Raw genomic sequence first — 27471 nt, forward strand, 5'->3', positions numbered from 1 at the left:
TATATGTATATATATATATATATATATATATATGTATATATATATATATATATATATATATATATATATATGTATATATATGTATATATGTGTATATATGTATATATATATATATATATATGTGTATATATATATATATATATATATATATATATATATATATATATATATATGTATATATGTATATGCATATATGTATATATGTATATATGTATATATATATATATATATATATATATATATATATATATATATATATATATATATATATATATATATATATATATGTGTGTGTATATATATGTGTGTGTGTGTATATATATATATATATATATATATATATATATATATATGTGTATGTTACACATGTTACACTCATACTGTTTGGTATGGAACGCAAATATTTCTAAGCTCAATATCTTAGAATCATTCAGAACGCAGATAGAACCCTAAATCCAAGGTGACCATATAGCTTTTAATGTTTGGTGCCATACTTTGTCCCCTGGTCATGACTTTTTATAACTGCAGACATCTGCTAATATTTGTTACTTTTTTTTTTTTTAAACAATTACTTTAATTGGTTTTGAAAGAATACTTTACACAATCTAAATCTAATTTCTATACTATGAGTTTCCTTTTTCTGTTTAATGCAAATTGATATTTATATAAATTAGTATTATTATATTTTTTGGAAACTTGTGTTCACTAACTAAATGTTTTTTTTGTTTGTTTTCCACTATTAAAGTCAACGATTACAGGTTTCTAACACATTTCAAAGTATGTTTTGTTCAGTAGAAAAAGGAAACTCATAGGTTTGGTACCCACTGAGAGTTCACTGAATATTTTATCAATCAGTGAACTATTCCTTTAAGAAATTTATATAGATTTGTAATGTGTTTGAGTATGCTTTCTTACATTGATAAGGTCATTTTTTTAAAGCACTGCATCCATATATAACAAGCAGTACAAAAAGGCAAGATCTATCTGACCGTGACCTTGGAAGTATTTGTGCAGACATCTTGTGATAAACACTACTGTTGTTGCATTTCACCCATTTATTTCTCTTACCTTAATAAAAATGACTTTATTGAAAACATACTATTTACATTTCAACAGATCACAGTTGAAGGTGACTTTAGAGCATGGTATTGCTTCCATAATCTATTCTTCATTTCTTCAGCTTCCTCATCTTCTTCAACCTTCATTGCATCAACCTTCTCTCCAACTCTATTCTGATCAAAACATGTACATTGCACCATTTGTGCACAATATGACAAATCTATTTACCTCAAAGATCATAATATCCTTCCTTATAACAACAAATTCACCTGTAATCAAGTAAACTCACTTACAGTACATATAAGTGCTTTATATCCTCCATGGTTGCATGAAACTATAAGTATGAAGGCCTCTTATTCTTGTCCCATTATCATTTGAAACTAACATTAAATATTTTTAAATTATACTCATTGCATTAAATGAACACTCCATTTTTTTAAATGGACCCATTTTACAAGAGTTATACAGTTGAGTTTTACCATTTTTTAAAGTCATTGAGATGATCTCCGAGTCTGGTTGGAGAATTTTTAGCTTAGTTTAGCATAGATCATTGATTCAGACTAGACCAGTAGAATCTCAAAAATGTTTCTGTTTAAAGCCAGACTCTTCTGTACAACATTTTTGTAATAAAACCAACAGAAAATTAAAAGTTATTTTCTTAGTTGATATGACAAGGAACACAGCAGGTTTAGTGCTGAGGACTATTCTTAGAAACAGTACCTAGTTTAAGTACCTAGATTATTATGTCGAAATGAGATTATACCAGTGTTTCTCAATTATGTTACTGGAGGCACATCAACAGTAATCCTAACCTGAAACATTCATGTCAGGTTTTCAAGTCTCTTCTAATGATTTGATTCAGATGTGTTTCAATAGGAAGAGGTCGAAAATGTGTACAGATGGTGTGCCTTCTGGAACAGGATTGGGAGACACTGGAGTACAATTACCAGCAATATCAGCCTAGAAAATATAAACATTTCAATTTCTATCTGTCTTAGTACACAAAGTAAGTACAAAACAGAGTAGCTTTAAATAGGAAAATTATCTTTTGGTCTAATCTGATTCAATGATTTAAGCTAAAAGTGTTACATCCAGACCTAGAGATCAGGTAAATGGATTCAAAAGTTGTAAAACTTATCTGTTAAACCTTAGGGGACTTGAAAAATGAGCCTATTTTCAAAAAAAAAAAAAAAAAAAAAAGTGAGTGTTCCTTTAACAAAACCCACGAACATTTTGAAGTATGAAATTCTTTTCCATTCAGCACAAACAATCCAAATACGTTAGTATTTGATGTGCATATAATCTAGCATCTATTTACCTATGTGAATTTTAAGTATCAGGGTGTTGGTGAGCAAAATATTAAAGTCTTTAGTCACATTTGTCTGCTCCCCATTTCCTTTTAATGATTGGCATCAGTTTGGATAGTTTATTATTTATAATATACTTCAGAAACAAAAATCTGGTCCACGAGTCTCTTCCACATTTATGAGGGAGGAAAAAAATCCCCTCAGTCCATCTTAAGGCTACGGTATATGTAACGAATAAAAGCCAAAGAAGCCCAAAAGGAAACTGTTCCCAGCATGAGTGAAAAAACAAACGCGGTGAGCAAAGAATATCCGAAGAATTCAACGCTCTGTACAAGGCCGCTCATGTTGGAGCGATTGTGGTAGTAGAAGAGAGAGTAAACAAATATAAAGATGCCGGTGGAGCCGGTGCTGAGAACACTCCTCCACCACCAGCGGTAGTCCTCGCCTGAAAGCAGGAAGTAGGTGAGTGCCACAGAGATGCAGGCGCCCACCGACAGCAGGATGGCAAACACACACAGCAGGATGCCGTACAGTGTGTAGTGTTCACGACCCCACGCCGTGGCAAAGATGTAGTACAGTTCTACTGAAATGGCACTGAAAAGTCAAAGGGAGAAAAAATTACATGTTGAATGTGATCTAATAAAGAAGCTTTTAGGGCATCCACAGCATAAAATATATGCCAGAGTAATGGACCCTCTACACAAGATACATATACACTCATTTCATGCAGCTGCCATTTTAAAAACGAAAGTGAGGCTGTGGTGGAAAGAAACCTGTAAGTAGAGGATCAGCACTGTAAACATTGCAATAACATGCCATAGAACACAAACCTCCAGTTGTTGCTGCAATTTTAAAGTGCAGATGTGGTGTAAACATCACTTTAATATCATTCAGTTCAGTTTAATTGAAACAATTAATAGTAAATCAGGCATCAAACAAAATCACAATCTCTTTAAGAGTAATACGCTTAAGTGTCCTCCAAGGCTTCAGTTCATGGCACTAGGTAAACACTGTGGGGATGATTTCCTGCTTTAGTCAATGTAACCTGGAGACAGATAAAACAATGCAGTTCTGTGTAAAATGTTTGGAGCACACCCTGGTGTTGTCTCATTTTTTTCAAGATACTGGAATTTCGCTACCAATCGGTACTGCTGTGTTAAAAGCATCCAATTCCCGATAACATTTTAGTGATGTTAAGTGCGTTCTTAAACACAGCTGATTGGCCATAGTGTTCACCAGTGCTCAACAGAAATGACTGCAATTGGCCTTGAATGTCATCAGTTCACCGAGTGCAAACACCGATACGGGGACACTGGAGTGTTTTAAAGCCATGAAGATCAGTTGAGTCATCAGCAGATCGCTCGTTTGCCCTTAGTAAACATCGTTGAAGAGTAGTGAACTGATGAACTTCACTGTTAATCACAGTCATTTCTGTTGAGCACTGGCAAATCAGCGCCTTTTAAGAACTCGCTCAAATGTTGGCAGGAAATGGAGTTTTTTTTTTATTATTTCAGTATCAATTGTTGCCTAAATTCAGTATTGTGACGACGCTAATAGTGAAAGAATCAGTTAATTAACTTGAGTTTAATAAATGGCATCTAAAACATGTTTGGGAAAGAACATATTAGCTAGCTAGTGTCATTTACTTAGCTAAAAATGAGGCCAATATCATTTGAATTTTTTTTCACTATCCACTCAGAAAAAACTTTCAGGTCACACGGAAAGCAGTGAAATGATAAATATGTGTCAATTTCTTTTTGCTGATAAGATATACAGCCAGGAACACAACAATACGCTATCGCAAACGCCGTTCCTGTGTGACTCCAGGCGAAACTTACAGGTTTTTCAGGCAATACTTCTAGGTTTGCCACAGCAGCCTCGCTTTTACTTTAAAAATGGCATCCACGTGAAATCAATCTATAAGGTGTTTAACGGTCATCGGCATCTTAAATTTTAGAAAATATCAAATCTTTTAATATTTGGATTTTTGGAACAATCTACTTTCATATATGCCTTCATGTACTATATCATCTTTGCATCAATTACAATAAAAAACAAATAAAAAAACTAACTATCAGGGCGTTTGAAATGCAGTGTGTATGGGCAGGACAGTAAATTTGACATTGTTGTCTTATCTGCCTGCCGTCACACACAATTTTGTTTTCTTTCCTGAAAGTCTCAATAACACCATCGTGGAGTTTTTACTTTTATTTTTTCAGCTAATAAGATTGTGAAAAAGTATATGTTGTATTCTCCCATTCACTGCACTCCAAGTTACCCAACTGTAATGACTTCTGCTGCTGAAAAACCAGGAAATGTCAAAAGAGTCTATTGGTGGTTCATTCCGTTGTGCAAACCCGATAAATCAGGAACTAAGCTGAAGGATAGGGAGTAAAATAGTTGATATTAGATGATAATTGATATTAGATTGTACTGGTTTATATATAACGATCAAATAAAATATCTGTAAATAATGGAATATAATAAATTCCATTATATTTCATTCTTTATTCTAATCTTTATACTTATTTTTGTATATAATATAATATAATGTTCTAGAAATGTAGCTCTCCTAAAATTTCTGTTCTTTTTTTAATGTTTTCCAAAGTTTCTCGACTGGTTACAGAACAAACCATTGTTGTTCCATGACTTGATTAGTTAACCTAATTAACCTAGGTAAACCTTTAAATATCACTTTAAGCTGAAGACTAGTACCTTGCAAAAATTGTAGACTTGTAAAATAGCTTTAACTGACATCATGGCAAAGACAAAAAACCTTAGTTATTAGAAAATTGAAGTTATTAAAACTATTATGTTTAATAACTTGTTAAAAATGTTATGCAGCATTTAGGAAATATTTTAATATTATTTTACAAGAAGGTTTATTTGCCTTCAACTGTATGTAAACTAAGGACAACGCAGTGGGTAGTGCTGTCGCCTCACACCAAGAAGGTTGCTGGTTCCATCCACGTGGATGCTGTGTGTGTATGTGTTGTGTGTTACACACACATAGAGAGAGAGAGAGAGAGAGAGAGAAAGAGGGAGAGAGAGAGAGCACCAAGCGACACAGACAGCATGCTCTCCTCTTTACACAAACGCATGCATAAACACACACTGCAGGTCACTTGGTACGCGACTCGCCATCTTACCTCACCTCTCTCTCTCTCTCTCTCTCTCTTCCACACTTTTGTAGGCATATTTAATGCCTACAATAATATTTATTATTATTTATTATCAATAATACAATAATATTTATTATTTAATACTCATCTTCTATTTAAGTGCATTGTTTTTATGACGGTATAACGGTATTAAAACCAATACCGTTGCTATTTTTAGATCCTGCAGTATACCATATTACCGTATTAACGCTCAAGCCTACTATGATTTCTTTGTAACACACTGCTCTTACCTGAAAGGCAAGAAGCCTCCGATGGCCATGTGCACAGCAGTGTGTTTGTACCAGGGCTGCTGAGGGATCTGCCGTGCAATGTTACGCGTACGACATGGAGCCTGAAAGTTGCCTGCTCTATTTTTCCCAACGATTCCACCAATGACTGTGAGCGGGAAGCCGACCAGAACCCAGGCGCCAAGAAGCAGCAACACAGTCGTGGCAGGAAGTGCCTGAGTGGAGCCGCTCCACCAGTGTACAGAGTTCACCACACTCCAGGTGAAGAAGAGCGGAGCTGAAAGAATCACACAAGCAGAAAAAGAAGAAGAAAGTGAGTGGGCCAAATGCCACTTATATCTGCTTATAAAAACACTGTAATTACGATATGCTATGTTTGGAATGAAAGTCTAACATAGAGCACAGTACACACAATGAGTCAGGTAACATTTAAAACTGCACTGTGGAAAACAATACTATCTGCACTCCAGTGGAAATCAAAATCAACAACAACCTACAATTTTCTACTTTTAAATGCCATTGCTTATGGGCCATTTCCGCTAAGTAGTACAGTATGATAAGGTTTGGTTTGGTATGCTTTATGGCCGTTTCCACTGTCAAAGCATACCTAAAAGTGAACCATACCATACCACGTTTTGGTCACCCTTTGCAAAGAACTACGGAGACGTGGAACTGAACGGTGTTGATTTACAAAAATATGTCACTCGTAGAAGCAAGAGAATAAAAAAAGAGAAAGCGCCATTTTTAAAAACACAGCAGAGACATTACACCATAATAATAACAATAACAATATAAACATAAACAAGCAAGCAATGGTCGACCTGAGCTCAAACAAATCTTGTCGTAGTCTTAATAAACAACCACAAAGCCAGGAAAGGCAGAATCTGCCATGTCCTGTTTTTGTTTTACGAGGTTGTCTAAAAGTGCGAGCAGCTTCACTTTCTCCAGGGAGCTCGCATCCTCGCGATCGCTCTTGTGCGCGGCTATATTTGAAATAACAAACTTCTTTAGCTGATGATAATAACGTGTGCCTGATTATTGAAGTGCTTCTGACATTCGATCCGTTCAGAAACATAGGCGAGAGAGAAAACGTAGAAGCGAATGACTCTTTTACCAACTTAAAACATGAACAAACTGCCATGTATAGCTATTATCATCGTGTTTAGAACTATTATGAACTCGGAATGATGGAATTACTTTCTAATAGGAGGTTACATGTGCTGGTGAAGATTAAAAATTCAAATGAGAAGTTTGCTCTGACTGTGGGCTATACTATATGTTGCATGTTTTTTTTAACCCAAATAAGAACTAAAATGTATGCTGTATGTAGTTTTTCTGTAATTGATAACATCGGAGACTGAAGGTGTCTGTATGTGTTCATATATGTTGCATTTATATATTTATTTTATATAATTGCGAACGTTACAGTTGGTTATTTTTTGTCATTGATCTGCAATTATAATCAAATCATGTTCATAGAAAGGTTAGTAATGAACATTTATACACAAGTATTTATGTGTAACAAATGCTGATAAATTATTCTCTAATTTAGATCTCCACTGTAGTGATGTAAAAAAATGTGATGGGGTCTCACCAGAGAAGAGTGCGGAGGTGAGGATGATGTTCCAGACCCAGCGCTGGCCCTGAATCTGGGTGTAGAAGCTGCAAGAACAGTATCCTGACACACAGCTGGTCAGAGCGTACAGTACAATTGCTGCAGAGTTTATGGCACCGTGACGATGGACATTAAACATCCCCAAAAGTGCCATGACAATGATTCCTGAGGAAACCAGGAAAGAAGAGCCAAAAATCAGCGGGCATGTTCTTCCTATATGCAACTCTCATCTCATTTTATCAGAATTTGACAGCTAATTCCTTTATTCTAGAAAATAGAATAGTTCTTTGACAAAAAAAACAAGTCATTAATGAAATAAAAAATGTTATGAAAGTCAATTATTAAATTCAAATGTTAAGTTATATTAAGCAATATTATTATAAATATATTCATATACATGTTTTTATATATTAACAGTATGAGCAATATTTTAAAAACCTAAATATTTTTCTAATAGATCAATTAATAATAAATTAATTTTATGCACAATATTTACATGATAGAATATTTCAGATGTCTTTAAAACAGCCCATGAGTAAAATGTTTCAATAATTTTTATGAATAAATAAAGAAAAAATCTTATGTAGGAGGAGTGAATTAACTAAAGATATAATACATTTTGATTTTCAGTAGTTTTGCCTTATTTAATTATTAAATTGAAACCTTAAAACCTTTTTGTTCCCCATTCCGCACCCCTCTGAACTTAAAAAAAAAAAAGTTCAGACTGTGTAAGGGTGACCATGACATTATACAATCAAACAAAAACATTTCTTCATCATGATCAAGTGTCTCTTTCACCATTTACACATTATGAAGCCATTTATAATGCAGTTAAAGTCACTTAATTGGTTTTTGTTTTTTAAAAGCATTTATACAAATTTTTACATTCTTTAATTCATTATTAATGTAACTAAAATAGTAAATTATAACAATTAATAATGACTACTTTATTTTATAAAGTTAATAAAATGTTAACAGTATTATACCTGTGGCCAGAGTCAGAAACTGTGCACCGACCCCTAATACTGCACACAGGAGGCTCTTATATGGCGGGAAGCGAAAAACATCTGTGTGGATGATTTTCCATCCATTATCCCCTTGATCAAGGTCATCACAACCCCCATCTTCCTCCACGTTATACCTGTAGACAAAAACAGTGACATTTTGATCAGCTCATTGTTCATTAATGATCTCTGGGTGATGGGTGCTGATCAATCCTCTTCCCAATGTAGATAACACAATGCAAAAAATAAAACCTATTTCATTGCTCAAGTTGGGGATGGGGTCGACTTTTCGGCAATGTTAGTTTGTATAATACATGCTTTAGTGAATCAAACATATGCATTTATTTAAATTGTATCTAATTTATTAATAAAACATATTTAAGTTTTCAGTGTTTTAATGGATATTATTGTATTCTAACCCACAGTAACCTCTGTTTAGCTACTAAACAGTAGCGGTTATTGTAGGTCAAACTATACAAATTAGGCATCTAATTTTACTTTTGTTTCAAACTATATGGAGATAATAACATTTTTCTTCTTGCATAGACTACTTGGCATGATTATGCATACAGAATGGTATGAAGGGGTATGAATGGTATAGGGGTTTTCAAATGTAGAGGTGGTCAAATGTATTTGATCATTAATATTTTAATGTTATTAGCTAAGATACAGATCAAAGAAAACTACTTCTCACTATTAAAGGGCTGACCCTACTATACATCATTTTGACGTCCTTCAGGGATGGATCAAGTGTTTCTCTCTTTGTGAGATCATAGTTTGACTCAATCTTTGTCTTTGCATGACACACTGACATTTGTCATAGGTCATGAAAACACTTTAGAATAAGATTACATTAGTCCATGTTAGTTCATGTATTTACTAACACAATCGAGCAATAAACAATGTATTTCTTACAGTATTTGTACTTTGTTAACATCTTTGTTAAAGTTGTTCATCATTAGTATGTATTAACTTACAGTGCATTAATTGTTGTTAAAAAGCACAACTTTTTAATAATGTATGAGTAAATGTTGAACAATGATTTATAAATGCTTTACAAGAACTGTTCATTTTTAATTTAAGTCAGTAAATATACATTGATTAACATTAAATAATGGAACTTTATTGTAAAGTATGCCACTTTATTAGATGAATCTCCTGACAACTTGTTTGTGTGCAAGTATTGCTCAGGGAACAACAGAAACTCACTTAATGGTTAATGTATGAATACACAAGCTCCCTGGTGTGCCAAGTTTGCTGCTAATTGAATGTGTAATACTTGTGCAAAACAATTGATTATTCTTTATTTAATTACTGTTAACAAAGTTTTGTTTTTATTCATTGTGTACTGAAACAGCATAATTGTGTATATTCCTTCAATTTAATTAGATAACTGAACCGGTGTAATAATTAACAGTAAATAAATATTTACACAAGTTGTTATGTTTTAAAATATTATGAAATAATTATAGAATAAATATATTTTCTGGACATTTCGTGTTTTTTTTATTTATACATTTAGCTGCTTTAAATGTGCTAATAATACAAACCACAATCTGTAGACAATTTCAACATAGTAATTATTTGCTTGCTATATGTAGTAATTATTTGCTTGCTATATATGATATTATATAATAACATTTAAATATGTAAAGATGTCTTATTATGCTTTTTCACTTTTTTAAATGTTAGTCAGTGTGTAATGTGTATGTTTAGGCATAAAAACATTCTACAAGGTTAAAAATCTCCACTCCAAAGGGACAAATTAAATAAGATAAAAATCTCTTTTTAAGAACTACAAATGAACAGCTTATTTAAAATATAAGCCTACAGGAATTAAAATGTTTGAGTGGTGGGCTTGGCGACGCAGTGGTGCAGCAGGTAGTGCTGTCACCTCACAGCAAGAAGGTTGCTGGTTTGAGCCTCGGCTGGGTCAGTCGGCGTTTCTGTGTGGAGTTTGCATGTTCTCCCTGCGTTCGCGTGGGTTTCCTCTGGGTGCTCTGATTTCCCCCACAGTCCAAAGACATGCGGTACAGGTGAATTGGGTAGGCTAAATTGTCTGTAGTGTATGAGTGTGAATAAGTGTGTGGGGATGTTTCCCAGAGATGGGTGGCGGCTAGAAGGGCATCTGCTGATTAATAAAGCAAATAAGCTGTAAAGAAAATAAATGAATGAATGGAGTGGTGGGTTTTTTGTTGCTTAACCATTCTAATATTGATCATGTTAGCATATGATGGGTGCCACAATGTTACACCTGTGCTGAAGAGATTAGGGGCCCTATCATACACCCGGCGCAATGTGGCGCAAGGCGCGGCGCAATACGCTTTTGCTACTTTTAGCTCGGTGCAAGGGTCATTTTGAGGTGTTGCGCCACGCTGTTTAAATAGCAAATGCATTTGCGCCCAAATGTGCGCACATAGGCGTTCTGGTCTAAAAAAGCAGCCGTGTTTTGGCTCGTTGCTATTTTGAGAAACTGTAAATAGTCTGATCTTTAGACCAGAACAAAGTTGGTCTATTGTCTGGCGCAAAGTGGGCCTGGCTTACACACTACAAACAAGATGCAGAGCAATACGCAAATATCTTTACATATGAAAAATATATAATATCTTATATATATATATATATATATATATATATATATAAGGATATATACAGGATATAAATATAAATGATTAAAATATTACAAAACAAATTAATTTCTAGCCTACATGAAGATTTGAAAACCACTACCTTACTTTCATCATCTCGGGAGGCTTTTTCAGTTCATTCAATTTGCTTTTGTATAATGTTATTATTATTAGCAGTATTATTTATTATATTCATATTTATATTTGTTTTATTAAAAACAAGCTTAGATTTGTCCACCTGTCAAATTTTAGACCATATAGGGCATGGCAAGTGTATTTGGAAATAACTCAGTATTTTGACCACACTTGGTTATTATTATTCATTTATTCGTTTGCCAGAAATTAGAACTAAATTTAGAAATAGTTTTGAAACAAATCTTTGCGCGTAACAAACGAAATTAATTATTTATAGGCTAATTGATGTCTGTGCGTAAAGGTTTCCCTATCCAGGAGAGCAAAAGCGAAAGTGAACTTACTTTACGTCAAAATGCGCTTATGGCGTGACGCAGCTGGCTCTTAAAGGTAATGGGAGATGAGGCTCTAATTGGTTTATTCTCAAAACACACCTATAACTCATAAAAAAAAAAAAATTCAACCCTTTTAGACCATGCACCATGGCGCAAAGCGGATTTTCCCGTCCTTAAATTAGCAAAAATGCATTCTGACACGCCCTGAAAGCGTTTGCACCCTGCGCATGGACCGTCAAAATAGAGCCCTAGAGCTGCTGGATTAACAAAGTGTAGACTCATTAATTTCGGCCAAAAAAAAAATTGCTTGGGCATGGGATTTGGCAGTATGGAAACATTGTCTTTGCTGTTCGCCAATCACAGTGCACTGAGACAGATAACCAATCACAACAAATTCCATTTTTTGGAAAGCAGGCCTTCACTAAACCCAAGACTGTTCCATATCCGTTTATGCAAGACTAGGGAAATGGTATTGTAATAATATAAGCATTTCACTTGTCAAACCCCCAAGCATGAGAAAACACACCCGCTAAACAGAATTAAGACATTGTAAAACAGCTTTATAGGACGCCTTGTAAAATACAATTTCTATGGTAAATACATAGAGGAACTAATGAATTAACTTCTCTGTTAAAACATTTTGTTGAGGAAAAAGGGTGTTAAAAGAAGTTATGTTTACTTAATAAAAGTTTTTTATGATTATTTACCATTGTAGCTTTTGTACATCAGATTTAAAGTACTTGCCCATGAGCAAAAATTGGTCTTAAAACTAGAAAGAAATAGAGATTTGAACCTGATAATAATAATTGATATCAACTCTTTTGTATGATTATTTTTAACATTGCCTGGCCACATGCAACTTGCTGCAGTTCATTTAATGACCACTGGTGTCACTAATAACTAGGTTTTTGGTAAAGGTCAAACAAAGTTCAAATAAACAAAATAGATATTAGTTTTAGTCTGTTTGTTATAAGGATGTCTATTTGCTGGAGTGCTTCAAAACAGTAACAAAATTCTTGTTTAGAAGAGATCAAACTGATATGAACATCAAAAGCTTGCAGTAAGTCACTTCCACCTAAATAGATCAACAATTTTTTTTCACGTCACCTCATACTTCAGTATCTCATCAAATTTTGACCAATTAAATGCTCTCTGCTATATGGCATTTCCCATCCACTTCAAGACACATCTCAATTGCTTTGTATTTGATGCGCTTGATCTTAAACACTCTCACTGCATAATTGTGATAAAAACTAAACTCTATTAGCTGTTTTTCTTAAAAATGGGGGGAGCTACTCTATGTCCCACCCTCTATTAATTTTTCATTTGAGATTACGTCCAACAAAATAAAAATGCACATTTCTAAGCACTTCAGAGCACATTTAATTCAACATACAACCCCCTCCAACACAGGTCATCCAATTATAATTTAGAGCCAACTAGTAAGAGAAAGGTTTCGTTTCAAAAGCTGCTATAACTAATTAAATAAGTGAACAAAATTCCATAAGTGATCATCTAAAAAGCAATGTTAGGAAAACTTTATCAGATTGCTCCTCACCTGGCAAAGTCATTCTTCAACACCCTCATGAGGATGATGATAACGAAGCCCAGCAATAACACCACCAGCACTAGTGAGTTGATAATGGACAGCCAGTGGATTTCCAGAGTCTTGGGAAAAAAGGAATAGTCTCGAAGACGCTCCGCTCTGCGTGAATGGGGCAATGTAGTCTCAAACCAGCGAACGCTGTAGGTGTGGGTAATTGAAAGACCACCACTGCCAACACCAGCACCATGACTTGCACCACCTTCCTCTAAGGGCTCCGGCTTCACATCCTTCACGGACACATTGGCGAAGATTACAGAGTCACCATTGTACTCTATATTCAAATCCAAGTGCGTCCATAATCCCACCTGTTGCAGCAAACCAGTGAATGAAGCAAAAAATAACGCTTTATTCAATGACTAAGCATACAGTCAAACAGTACATAGCAGCCAATATAATCAATATTTAATAAATACCTAATATATACAGTGCATTCAGAATGTAATACTTTACCTTTTCCACATTTTTTATGTTACAGCCTCATTACAAAATGGATTAAATTATTTTATTTCCTCAAAATTCTACACACAATACCCCATAATGACAATGTGAAAAAAGCTTTTTGGAAATTGTGGCAAATTTATAAAAAAAAAAAACCTGAAAAATCACATGTAAATAAATATTCACAGCCTTTGCTCAATACTTTGTTGATGCACCTGTGGCAGCAATTACAGCCTCAAGTCTTCTTGAATATGATGCCACAAGCTTGGCACACATGTTTTTTTGGGGAATTTTTGGTCATTCCTCTTTGCATTATCTCTCAAGCTCTATCAGGTTGGATGGAAAATGATGGTGTGCAGCCATTTTCAGACCTCTCCAGATGTTCCTATATCAGTTCTTATGTTCAACAGGATTTGGGTCTAGGCTCTGGCGGGGCCGCTCAAGGACATTCACCAAGTTGTTGTGAAGCCACTCCATTGATATTTTGGCAGTGTGCTTTGGGTCATTGTCCTGCTGAAAGATGACCTTTGCCCCATTCTTGGGTCAAGAGGTCACGAGCACTCTGAAGCAAGTTTTCATTCAGGATGTCTCTGTACATTGCTGCATTAATCTTTCTGTCTATCCCGAATTGTCTTCCAGTTCCTGCTGCTAAAAACATCCCCACAGCATGATGCTGCCACCACTGCTTCATTGGTATTAGCCTGGTGATGGAAGGTGCCTGGTTTTCTCCAAATGTAATGCCTAGCATTCACATTGAGTTCAATTTTTGTCTCATTAGACCAGAGAATTTTGTTTATTATGGTCTGAGAGTCCTTCAGTTGCCTTTTGGAAGATTCCAGGCTGGGAGTGGCTTCCGTCTGGCCACTCTACCATGGTTGTCCTTCTGCAGTGTTTCTGCAAGTTTCTCCTCTCTCCACAAAAAAAAAAAAAAAAAAAAAAAAAACGCTGGAGCTCAGACAGTGACCATTGAGTTAATAGCCACATTTCCACTGTCGGGCCAGTGCAAGCCAGGGCTTTTATCGGGCCGGGCCAATTACCTGGGAGGTTGAGCAGTGAGACCAAAATCATGTCTCGTTTCCACTGACGGGCTAGTAGCTCGCAGCGCTTCATGCAAACCCACCCCCGAAACGTAACCCGAATCAAACGTCACACAACCCACCCATTTCAGCAGGAATCAGCCAGATAAAGCACACCATTACATCATCACGAAACGATTAAAATGAAGACAACTGAAACAAATGACCCGTTACTGTACAGCAGTATATTATATATCTAAACACACAGGCCTGTGTATTTCTATTCATTATATTTGTTTACTCACCGACCGACTGTTAGCATTGTGCATCGACTGTTAGGTCTCGCCACTAATGAAGGAAGCCAGCGCAGTGAGTGCACCCATCCATAAAATAAAAATGAAAGAAATTCTGTGGTAATACCTCGGTATGAAATGTATTCTATAACATCCTTGTTATAATAGACGTCGTGTTAAGCGTTTCAGCACATAAGGGCAAGTAAAAAAAAAGGTAGGCTAGAGTCTGCTTTCACTCACACCAAAAAGTGCTCTGTTTGCACGATTTGTTCAATGTCATTGTATTCAAATACTTTTTAAATAATATTTTAAATCTTCTCCGGTGTTTGTTTTTAGAAAATATCTAAAAGCTTTTTAGATGAAATGAAACTTTTAATGAAAGTTATATATGGCTTAAAACGGCTTAATTTATGTATTGTATAAACCTACATTGTTATGGCTAGCTTTTGTTTGTTTAATATTAGTTTATTTATGTAATGCAATTTTATTATATCCGATATTTGTAATACTTTTAAATTATCTCAATATAGCTTAGGCTATTTTATCGAGATATAACACTATTGTTTTGAGCCTCTAAAAGTGGACACGTTTGTAAAAGTTTTGTCTGTCTGTTGTATTCATATTGTGTATCATCTCCAAAACAAATTCAAAAAAGAAAAAAGCCGGACGAGGCATCAACAGAGCTGTGAAGCGAGCGCTCTTTCACCCGGCCTAACACAAACACACACAGACGCGCACACACACGCACACAAGCACACAAGCACACACACACACACACACACACACGCACACGCACACGCACACGCACACACGCACACACACACACACACATCACGCACAAACACACCTTTTAAACTTGACAAAAACTCTCGACAACCTTTACTGGCTGCTGTGTCTTTAGTATGATGTAAAGATTATTATGCGCTATTGAAACATTGAGGAGGACACAGCAAGGAAACGTCAAATTAAAACTTTTTATGCTTCAGCCTTAAATTTAAAAGGGAAACAAGGCAATCATAAGCAAAAAGACCTCTATCGACATCATGCCATCTTTTAACAGACTCGGGCAAACTCCGTCTGTCCTTTCGCTCTGCCCCGAAGCCCCAGCTGGCCCTCTTTGGCCCAATGTATTTGGTGGGCCAAAAAAGGCCGCCTGCTGGCCCAGAGAAAGCCCTGTTTGGCCCGATCAGGCCCCGGAAGTGACAGTGGAAACATGATTGACCTTGGCTCACCCTGGCTCACTTGCTTTAGGCACGATATTGGAAACGCGGCTATTGATCACCTCCCTGACTAAGGCCCTTTTCCTAATCACTCGGCTTAGAGGGCCGGCCAGCTCTAGGAAGAGTCCTGTTGGTTTCAAACATCTTCCACTTACGGATGATGGAGGCCACTGTGCTCATTGGAACTTTCAGAGCAGCAGAACTTTTTTGTAACCTTCTCCAGCCTTGTGTCTCGAGAAAGTCCTGTCTCAGAGGTCTACCGACAATTCCTTTGTCTTCATTCTTGGTTCGTGCTTTGACATGAACTGTCAACCCTGGGACCTTATATGGACAGGTTTATGCCCTTTCAAATCATGTCCAATCAACTGAATTTACCACAGGTGAACTCAAATTAAGCTGCTGAAACATCTCAAGAATGATCAGTGGAAACAGAATGTACCAGCGCTCAATTAAGTGATTTTTCAGGTTTTTATTTTTAACAAATTTGCAACAATTTCACAAAAATGTATCACATTGTCATTATGGGATATTGTGTGTAGAATTTTGAGGAAATAAATTAATTTAATCCATTTTGTAAAAAGACTGTAACATAAAAAAAACTGGAAAAAGTGAAGCACATGTGATTACTTTTCTGGATGCACTGTACTATAGTTTAAGGGTCAATAATATTTTAAATGTCTTTAAAAGTCCCATGTGTGCCATTCATCATTATACATTTAAGCTGTGCAAAATAACAAAATATTATTGCAATTTAAAGGTAAAGGTGCAGTATGATAGTTTGATGCCCAGTGGAAAAACTAGATATTGCACTCCTAGTTCAAAACATATGCAAGCAGTATGAGACCACCAAATGACACAGTATGACAACACCAAAATGAGCATGCCTGTGAAGGAATGTTTTCCAAATTAAAAGGAGTTTTTGTTTGGTTTATTCAGTTTTAAATGCTATTAATGTGAGTTTGAATGCCATGTTACAAGACATTTATTTCCATTCTACTGAAAGCAGCAGCAGATAGTTCACCTCAGATCTTGAAAAAAATTAAAAATTAAATTTAACTTTAGAACTGTGAATCAGTGCAAGCCAACACGTATCAGGGATTCAGCATGTACATTTAATAGTGTAAAAGAGATTTAGTATGTATTAATTAGATTGTAAACCTTACCATTTACTTTGAGTGCAGGGAGTGCACTATTCTGTGCTTCTGAATGGCTGTATTTAAATTTCTGTCGTGTTTCACTGGTGCAAACACCCTAATTGCTTAACACAGCAAATCTCGTCATTTAGCGCGTTATTAAGACACATGGTTACAATGTAAACTGCCCACCTAATGTTTACTCTTATAATATTATTTGCTAATTAATAACCTCACACAAAATTCTGAATCTGCGTCTCATTTCAGAGTCTATTATTGTGCACCGGAGGTCGCATTTCTGTCACGGATTCATACTTTAAGAGCTTTCATGACTGAATGAATCAAAAATGTTGTTTTCCACCAAGGCAACTCAGGTGCTGAAATATAATTTAGGTAAACTGGCATTGGGTGCGTTAAACGTACAAAACAAAGACAGATGTTCCGTCATGTAACACATTTTCAAAACAGAATATCTGACTTAAGCATAGTTTTTCAGTTGTTTAAGAATGTTAACTTATAATCTTTTGTAAATATCTGCATATTATGTATTTTATGCTTTAGAAGAGACAAAAGCATAACATACAGCACCTTTAAGGTTTTCTAATTATATATATATATATATATATATATATATATATATATATATATATATATATATATATATATATATATATATATATATATGAAATGAAAATATGAAAAAAGTCAAATAAGAAAATGTTATATAATCCTATATAAACTCATTTTCAGCAGTCATTACTTTAGTCTTTCAGGTTACATGGTCCTTCAGGTCCCTATTGAAAACAGTTGAGCTGATTAAGAATTTTAGGGAAACTGAGATTTTATTTCATATTTTATAATAGTGTACATATATTTATTGACATTTTCAAACTATGTAATGCATTCTTGCAATTATTAATGACAACCTTGAACACTAAACTTTTGAATGATAATGTGCAAGTACAGTATACATATATATATTTACATATTTTATATTTTTAAATGTACAATTCTTTACTAATATGTCACTAGTAATATTACACTAGTATTATATATTATATCAGTATTACAAATAATTAATTTGACTAATTTTAAAAATAATCTTTAACGAAAACATTTTGTGGGACTCTTTGTTTCTTTGTGTCTTGTCTCTAGTGTGACTGACAGAGACAAAGTTATATACCTTGTGGCTGTGAGGCAGAAATCCACTTTCTTCCATATATCCCACAAAACCCCATATGGGAATGTCATCTAGGACAAATTCAAAGTAATACAGCTCCTCAATTGCCTCCCGCAACTGATCCACCTGTAGAAATATAAAAGTTAAAAACAAAAAGCAATTCCATACTCCTGGATTTCTTTTGTCACATCATCTTCAATGACATCGAATTGTGCAAAATTCTGTTCCAGGACATGTGGCTTCCTGCAGAGTTTAGTTCCAACCCTCCAACATACCCATCACTTACAAAACGAACTTGAAAACCTTGACTAGCTGGTTCAACCATTGATTAGAGCTGGAGCAGAATAGAGAACACTTTTCATTCAGGAAAGTGCTGCATTCAACCAACTAAACATGGGTCAAAGGCAAAAGTTTTCACTTTAGCGTCTGAATCAGCTTAAAAAAATAAAATAAAAAAATACACTGCAAAATAGAATGGGGGCAAATCATGATAGGAATACCAACATGTAAGACCTGTAAAATGAAGATGTAAAATTATAATAAAGTATATTATGTTCATTATTATACATCATTTGTGACTTTAAATCAATTCTGTGACTATAGATTAAATAATAAATAATCATTACAAATCCAAAAAAGTTGGAAAATGTGCCATTGAGCAGAACATGATTTAACTTGGAAACTTTTTTAAATTATGCATTTAACAGTAATTAAAAACATAAAAAAGAAAAGCACAATTTAATTTTATTCAATTTTATTTTTACATAAACTGTTTATTACACCTGAGCTAAGACATAAAATGGATCCAGGTCTGTCTGAGCTGTGTGTGAAATGCAAATCAGACATTGGAACCTTCTATCATTGTATGTGGAGTTGTCCTCTAATACAGCAGTTCTGGGACTTGATTAGACTGCCGCTCGACACCATCTTTAAATGTACATTTCAACTGGGAGAAAAGACTTCCTTACTGGGCCTCAATAATGATATACCTTATAATTTTTGTAACAGAGACCTTTTACATATTTTGGTTTACTTTGCTCGAAAATGTATACTTGTAAAGTGGATTAATGAAGAACCGCCTAGTTTAAATCAATGGCTGCTGCAGTCTGCAGCATAATCCCACTTAAGGCTTTCTCCACGGCTATGGAGAACCAACAGTGGTAACACTTTATAATACTTACACACTATGAATCATTTACTACGCATTAGCATCTAGTGAATTTATTATCTGTTAAGCATTAACTCTACATTAATAAACGTTAACAAGCAGTTTACTACTACAGGTACAAATGCTCTATTCTTGACTTACAAGCACATTTATAATGTGCTTAATAATTGTATTTTCATAATTTGTTCATTATTTATTTTTCATTACTAAATTAAGTATTGCACTATTTACAAACCATTTGTTTTCAAGAGTAGTTGGTGGTTACTAAGATTTTTCAGAATGAGTTAGTATATGATTAATAAACTATTGAAATCAACGCATATATATTATATTATTCAGGTGCATATTAATGGTTACTATACATGTTAATGAATGCTTTATTAACTCAACTTCATGCAGTTTTGTGACCCAATCTAAAGTGAAGACTATTAATGCTTTATAAATCCCTTATAAATGACAATTAGAGGCTTGGTATCAAATGAACAATAATATTTGCAATCTTATCTAAATAATACAATTACTGTAAAGTTCAAATATTGTCATTAAACAACATCAATATAATGGATTAAACAACATCAATATAATAATTTACAGGGCTGATAGTGGAAAAAATTCCTGAGCCTGAACTTTTTTTCCTTGCCCCTGAGGTGAGTAGGGGTGGGGGTACTATGTATGCAACGCACTTTTAACACATAACTTGTGGGCCCCTGGGCCCAAATATATTAACAGCCTATGTGTAACCCTGATCATCATTATTGTCAAGTGGCTCTTTTTAGACACATGCCAGTAATGTCAGTGACACATGCCAGTGTCAGTGATCTTGTGACATGTGCCAGTAGGTGTCAGTATAAGCACGTTATAAGCACATTAATCTTATAAGTCTCTTTGCTTTAATATTTAAAAATCATTAGTCAAATGACACCTGTTATCTTACATGCATAAATGTTATGAGTTTTCAACAAGCATTTTATTATAACTTTTTAAAGGATATTATTTAAAATACCTTAAAATGAAAATAAGTTAAATAATAAAATAAATGAATTAATTAAAAACATAGAGAAGTCCATATTGTAGGGAACAAAGGAACTGCCAGGATGCAATAATATACAGTACAACAGATAAGTGTAACCCCTCCCATGCCACAATAAATTTGACTGACATGTACTGTCAAATGACTATATTACGTACGGAAGTATGACTACGAATACATAAAATAAATGCGTTTAAATTAAAACATCGTGGAGTAGCTCAGCAAATAAACTAACTCGCAACGCGATAAATTAGGTTAAAAGTCGCGTAATGATTAAATATGGTTTTGCTTGTGTTAATGTGTCATAAGCTTCGCCGGGTGTCGATGTCACTGCAGTTACATGCAGCGCGACACTCTGAGTGACACAGGTCACTACACATGCCACTAGCGAGTGACTCATGACAGTGGAAAACCGGACTGTGCCAGTGTCATCTGTACGTCAGATGTCGTGTCACTCCATGTTAAAACTGCTACTGTGAATCCGCGTTCAAGCGCACACAATAAGCTAAAACTCGCCCCAAGCACCGGCAAAAACAAATAACAATGAATGTGTCGAGGAAAGAGTAAGGACATATTTTAATTATTTATTTATTATTTTATTTTTTTATTTTATTATTTATTATTTTAATTTATTATTATTCTGAGTCAGTGTCGTAAAGATCCTGACTGGCAATCTCCTCTTGGACTCGCCTTTAGAAAGAAATTAATCTTTACGGATTACATGAAGGAGTTTTTTTGTTTTCGATTTGTTTTATTTCGTTAAGTAATAATTTAAAGCTTTCTATAAATATATTTATTATGTCTGTGAGGCATATACATTTTGCTTCATTTTGTTAAGCGCTCCTGTTCAAAAACCAGACGACAGAAAGCGCATAATTTTGGTTTTCTTTATTTTATAAAAACGCTGTAAAGTTTTTTGATGTATTACTCGTACTTTGTGAGCAAAAATGACGGATAACTTTAAATTGCTCCCACTGAAAAAATGCAAGTGATTGCTCTGGCGCCTCGATGTCCTGCAAGCTTTTTATAAGCAAACTATGCGCCTAATAGCACACATTCTTTAACGTTTAAGCTACCATTGTTTTATACTTGAACTGTTTTATATCTTTTATTTTAGGCAAGTCGTGATGATCTGAGAAGGCAAACTGATCAAACAGACAATGATGGTCTTCCGCTGAGCGCTGTTCGTTAAAAAAAAAACCTTAATTTTAACGAATAAAAAATGCTCCAAACGTTTTTCTAAATAAGCTGAATAAAAAAACGAAACTAAATATAAACACTTTGCCATTAGGCTACATACAAAACTGAACTATTTCATAGCTGAAACGCTAAGTTGTTTAAGGAGAAGGGGGAAATATATTTTTGTCCCGTCTATTGCTTCACCGTTATTTCGAGAATAAACCCAGCGTAAATATGCAGATGTCATTCCCAAAACATATCAGCGTATATGTGCCGAAAACGAAAGTTTCATACAAATTCTGAATGGATTATAGCCTGGAAAGTGCAACGCACGCTCCTCTTATTATCACTAAAAAGCGTCACTAATCTTAGTTCATAGAGATCTCACAAAGATCCGTTATAATTTATAAAGCTCTCTAAATTACACAATTAATCTTTTATTTACATGGCGTCTACCCTCAAAAGATGATTCACGAGCACACAAAATGGCACTTAATAAAAACCAATCCGCCGCTTTCAGCAGTGAGTGAATTCTGTGAATCTAGAGAAATGACAGATCAATATCCGTGAACCTGATTCCCCCCCCCCCCCCCCCCCCCCCCACAGCCACAGTACGCCGGAAATCCGGCGTGGTGCTATCACCCCTGAATTTAACAATAAAGAAGCAGTGTTTAAAGTGTACATAACTTTATTTTAGATAGGGTTGCAAAGATTATTTTTTTATTTGAAGTACAGTTTAATTTGTGTATCTTCAAACGAATAGGATTTAATAAAGTCCTTTATGTAATTTTTCCTGAGCCTTTAATTGTCATTTATAAGGGATTTATAAAGCATTAATAGTGCTCACTTTAGATTAGGTCACAAAACTGCATGAAGTTATACGAGTTAATAAAGCATTTATTAACATACAAATTAACTATTAGTATAAGCCTGAATAATAAGAATTATAAATGTTAATTTGAATAGTTTATTAATCATTTACTAACTCATTCTGAATGATCTTAAAAAACAAATAACTATGCTTAAATAACTGGTTTGTAAATAATTTAATTCTTAATTTAGTAATGAAAAATAAATCATTAACAAAGTATGAAAGTACAATTATTAAGCACATTATAAATGTGGTTATAAGTCGAGAATACAGCATTTGTAGCTGCAGTTATAAACTGCTTACTAACGCTTATTAATGTAGAGTTAATGCTTAACAAATAATGAATTCACTATTTGCTAATGCTTGATAAATTCATAGTATGTAGTCATTATAAAGTGTTACCAGAGGTCTAATATGCCTTTTTGCAATATTCATTCATTCATGGATTTTCTTTTCGGCTTAGTCCCTTTATTAAAATCCGGGCACAGTGGAATGAACCGCTAAATCCCAGCGACCTTCTTGCTGTGAGGCGACAGCACTACCTACTGCACCACTGTGTCACCTCTTTTTGCAATATAATCTTGTTTTTTTTTGTAATTTTTATTTTTTTAATATTTACTTAATTACAATTTAATCTTATTTACTATTTTTCCTCATATAGGGTCAGAATTTAAATTCAAATTACATGCATGACAGATATTATGTTTTTACTCAATGTAATTTTCTGACATGTATTTGCACAAAAAAATGTTCAATAAAAATATATTTGGAAAAAAAGAAAAAGCACATTATATGCAAATATAACCTTTAATGTAGGGCTGGGCGATTTGGCCTAAAATCTAAATCTTAATTAATTTAACATTTTATCTATAATTATGATTAATGAACGATTGTTTAGTCTATTTAGATTTTTGCCCTCTACGAGCCGCACACACTCGTCAACGCTACCACATTGATCGATCACAGAGCTTTCCCTGTGTCGTAATGACGTTGAGTACATTTTTTGAGAAGTCAATGGTTGTCAGTGACTGCGAGGAGTGAAGGCTGCACCAGACCATACGCTGCACTCGAAGCAGAAGTATAAACAGAGCCAGGTCATTTGACTTCACACATGGTAGGGTAAGTAATTGGAAAAAAATTGACCTGGAAAAAAAATAATAAAAAAATCTAAAAGTAATCAAAATTGACATTCAGAATCTATAATCGATTAATCACCCAGCCTTACTTTAATGTTTCAAATTTTGCAAAAAAAATTATGGGTGAAACAATAATTTAGCGTAATATATACTCATACAAAAAAATTGGAAAAAGAAACATATCTGACTAGCAATTGTTTAAAATAACTGGTCATACTAATTTTTTTTTATAATTTCAGGTAGTAAAACTTATTTTTGACTAATGGGTAAAAGCTAGCCGTTTAAAGGATAGTGGCAAAACAAAGACAATTCATTTGTTTTTTGAGTGCTACATAGTGTATATAGACAGTAATATCTTCAGATAATTATTGTTTAAAATATGCCTGAAAAATATTTTGCTATATAAACTACTGTTTAACTGAATGATATTTGAATGATATCAGTAAATCATGTAAAAAAAATGTATCAAACCATGAATAAATATATAAACTCATAGTTAAAGCCAAAATTATTAGCCCTTCCTTGAATTTTTTTCTTTTTTAAATATTTCACAAATTATGTTTAACAGCATATTCACAGTATTTCCTACAATATTTTTGTCTTCTGGAGAAAATCTAGTATAAAAGCAGTTTAATAAAAGGAAAAAAAGGTTTTTTTTTAGGTCAATATTATTAGCCCCCTTAAAATATAGGCTATATATTTTTCACTTGTCAATAGAACTAACCCCTGTTAAACAATGTTTTGCCTAATTACCCTAACCTGCCTAATTAAACTATTATGTTTAGAAATGGGATGAAAAATATTTTTCTGTTAAACAAAATTGGGGAAAAATACAAAAGGGGCTAATAATAAATTAGTATGCATGTATGTACAGCCTTCAACTGTACATACATACATAAATAGTACATAGATGTACAGAGAGAGACAGAATAAAGCTATATTGCACTTTTTTTAAACAAACTGCCATCAATCATGAACAAAATCCAAAATTTTAACTCCCTAAAATATTTTTTGATTTAGGGTAAGGTTGCGTCTTACCTCTTTCTCAGAGAGAGTGAGCTTGCACAGCGTCAGTCTATCTGCATTTTCCTTGAAACGGATGTTATAAAGAGATTCAGCCATACGGTCTCCATCCAACACCTCTCCCAAACTTAAGGCTTTATGACGGACCTGCAAACACGTCCAGATGATGAGCAACCTCTCAAACTGAAAATCTTAATGACTTATATTGCATCGTTAGGCCATTCATTAAGCAAATGCTCTTAACAGATTGGGACAACTGTAAATAATGCAGTGGACAATTACCTCTTTAGGTCTACAGACAGGTAGAGTGTAATAGTGATACGTCTCCTGGGGATTGTGATACGGACCAACTTTGTTCACATACAGGACAACTGGATCGCCTTGTTTGTAACTCACTGCCCAGCCAAAGTAAGGCATCAGGCAGAAAACCAGCACACAGAGTGTCACGGATCGACCAGCGACACGCAGGCCTGAACATTCCAGTCTCGCTGTCATGACAACACCTGTCAGCGGGCAAATCAAGACTGTAAAAGGGGTCAGGAAATAAGCAAACGGAAAAGAGTATGGTAGACTTATGGTAGTAGTTTAACCTGGCAGACTGCATCTAACCACTAACAGCTGTCTCTTACTACTAAAATTCCATGACTTTTTCATGATTTTTCCAAGATTTTTTTAGTAAATTTTCATGACCTAAGGTCTCATGCAATGTCTACATATGCGTGGTAAAAGAAAAACAATGCATGTTCAAATTTATTACAGCATAACGTAAAACACAAAACAATCTATTTAGTTTCAATTTATATCTATGTAAAATTGATTTAGATAATGCTTACATCGCACTAATAATGTCAGAGTATGTGATTGGACAAGGACAGAAAAGAAGTAAATATATTCAAGTATACAGATATCAGTTTTCCATGACTTTTCCAAAAAAAATTTTAGGCCTGGAAAATGCCATGTCAAAATTCCAAGACTTTTCAAGTTTTTCCATGACTGTATGAACCCTGTAAAAGTCTTTTAAATCTAGGATGTAAAATTATTATAAAGCATATTATTTAATTATTACACATTTTGTGACTTTAAATAAATTTTGTAACTATACATTAAATAATTATTAATAACCCAAATGAGTTGGAAAATGTGGCATTGAGCAGAATGTAATTTAATTTGAGAGTAAACTTTCTCTTTATGCATGACATTTTTAACACACCTAAAATGTTGATTTTCTTTAAATGGTTTTAATTAAAAGTAATACTTACAATTGAACTACTTATTTAAACTGGAATATTAATGTCACACTGTGCATTAAGTACATATTTTTAATAGTTACTTAATATTTAATGTATAGTTACAAAATGTATTTGAAGTCACAAAATCTCTAATAATAAAATAAATAATATACTTTATAATAATTTGTCAAAACTTTTGAACCTATGATTCTACCATGATTTTCATGCATTCTTTTCTGCCATGTTCGCATTTTTAGTAACAAAGTTATTATGTAATATTACAATTATCTACATTTTTTCAAAGCTACAATTTTTTTAAGCGAAGAAAAATGTCAAAAATGTCAAATTATATTAAGCAATTTTAGTCTAAATATTATTATATTTGAAACTGACAATATTGAAACAATTTGATCATTAAATATGTTGTGACTAAACTAAATTAGTGACTACATTACAGGACTACATGTGCTTGTAAAAACTTAAAGGATTTGAAAAAACGAGAGGCAGATTTAAATTTGTGGTAGAACTTTCTCTTTAAGCAAAAATAGTCAAAATCACCTCCATTTTAAATTCCCTTTAATCATTTATGCAAATTTGGATCCTGAATCCCTACACATAAGACCAAAGTGTAAGATCATATGATCAAGATATAAAAAAAATAAATGGATGTATTTATACACAAATGATAAACAAATAAGCTTTTAAAATAGTTTTAATGTGTGTTTGTTACAATTTAGTTACATAACCAAAATGCAGAGTAATATCTTAGTTTACTGAACATCAACTAATGACAATAGACTAGATGCAACTTAGAACTATTAGAACTATATAAATCTATTAGTAAATGCTGAAATTACCATTAAGTAATATTAATATATGTTATAAATATTTTAGTTATTGTTAGTTTATGACAATTAACGTAATTAAACTACTGCTGGCAATCAAAACATCATCGTGAAGTGTTATCCAATTAATCAGCAGCATGCATTTGTGCCAGGTTTTGGTTTAGTTGTATTTAAGTATGAATAACACTTTGCTGTTACTAACAAATTAAAAACATTTACATGTAGACAATGACACGATCAAATAAACTGTTATCGAAATCGGTTCCTCGGTTCTTGTGGAAAATTTGGACCATTTTTCACGTCTTCGTTTTGATAGGGTAACATTAAATTAACAACAAAGGCTAGCATCTTCCCGACATAAAAAAATAGAAAACAAATTAATAAGTCCATGGACTTTGAATTAAAGCACTATAAATCTTTGTCGCCGACCAAGATGCTTTCAACACTTCCGCATCAGAGAAATGCTGCAAACCTGTTTCAGATGCTTCCACGGACTCCTCCGAATCGCTTCTTTCGCTTCAAAATCCAGTCAGTAACACAGGCGTATGTGTAATGTCATATCTGGACATTGCTAGTGATAAAACGTGTTCTGATCTTCGCTTTAACGCGATAAACC

At 33.9% G+C, this 27471-nt stretch overlaps 1 protein-coding gene across 1 annotated transcript; it reads right to left on the reverse strand.

The window, feature by feature from the left end:
* Positions 1–2441: 2441 nt before the first annotated feature.
* Positions 2442–27471, reverse strand: tm9sf1 (transmembrane 9 superfamily member 1). The gene is given in 9 exon segments (NM_001003550.2): positions 2442–2960; positions 5779–6052; positions 7370–7555; positions 8377–8531; positions 13047–13399; positions 18378–18500; positions 24797–24928; positions 25064–25284; positions 27328–27471. Coding segments are annotated over 8 exon segments (1830 nt in total). The 5' UTR covers positions 25277–25284; positions 27328–27471; the 3' UTR covers positions 2442–2566.

This window comes from Danio rerio, chromosome 24, assembly GCF_052040795.2.
Source record: "Danio rerio strain M-AB ecotype USA chromosome 24, GRCz13ab, whole genome shotgun sequence".
Lineage (NCBI taxonomy): Eukaryota > Metazoa > Chordata > Actinopteri > Cypriniformes > Danionidae > Danio > Danio rerio.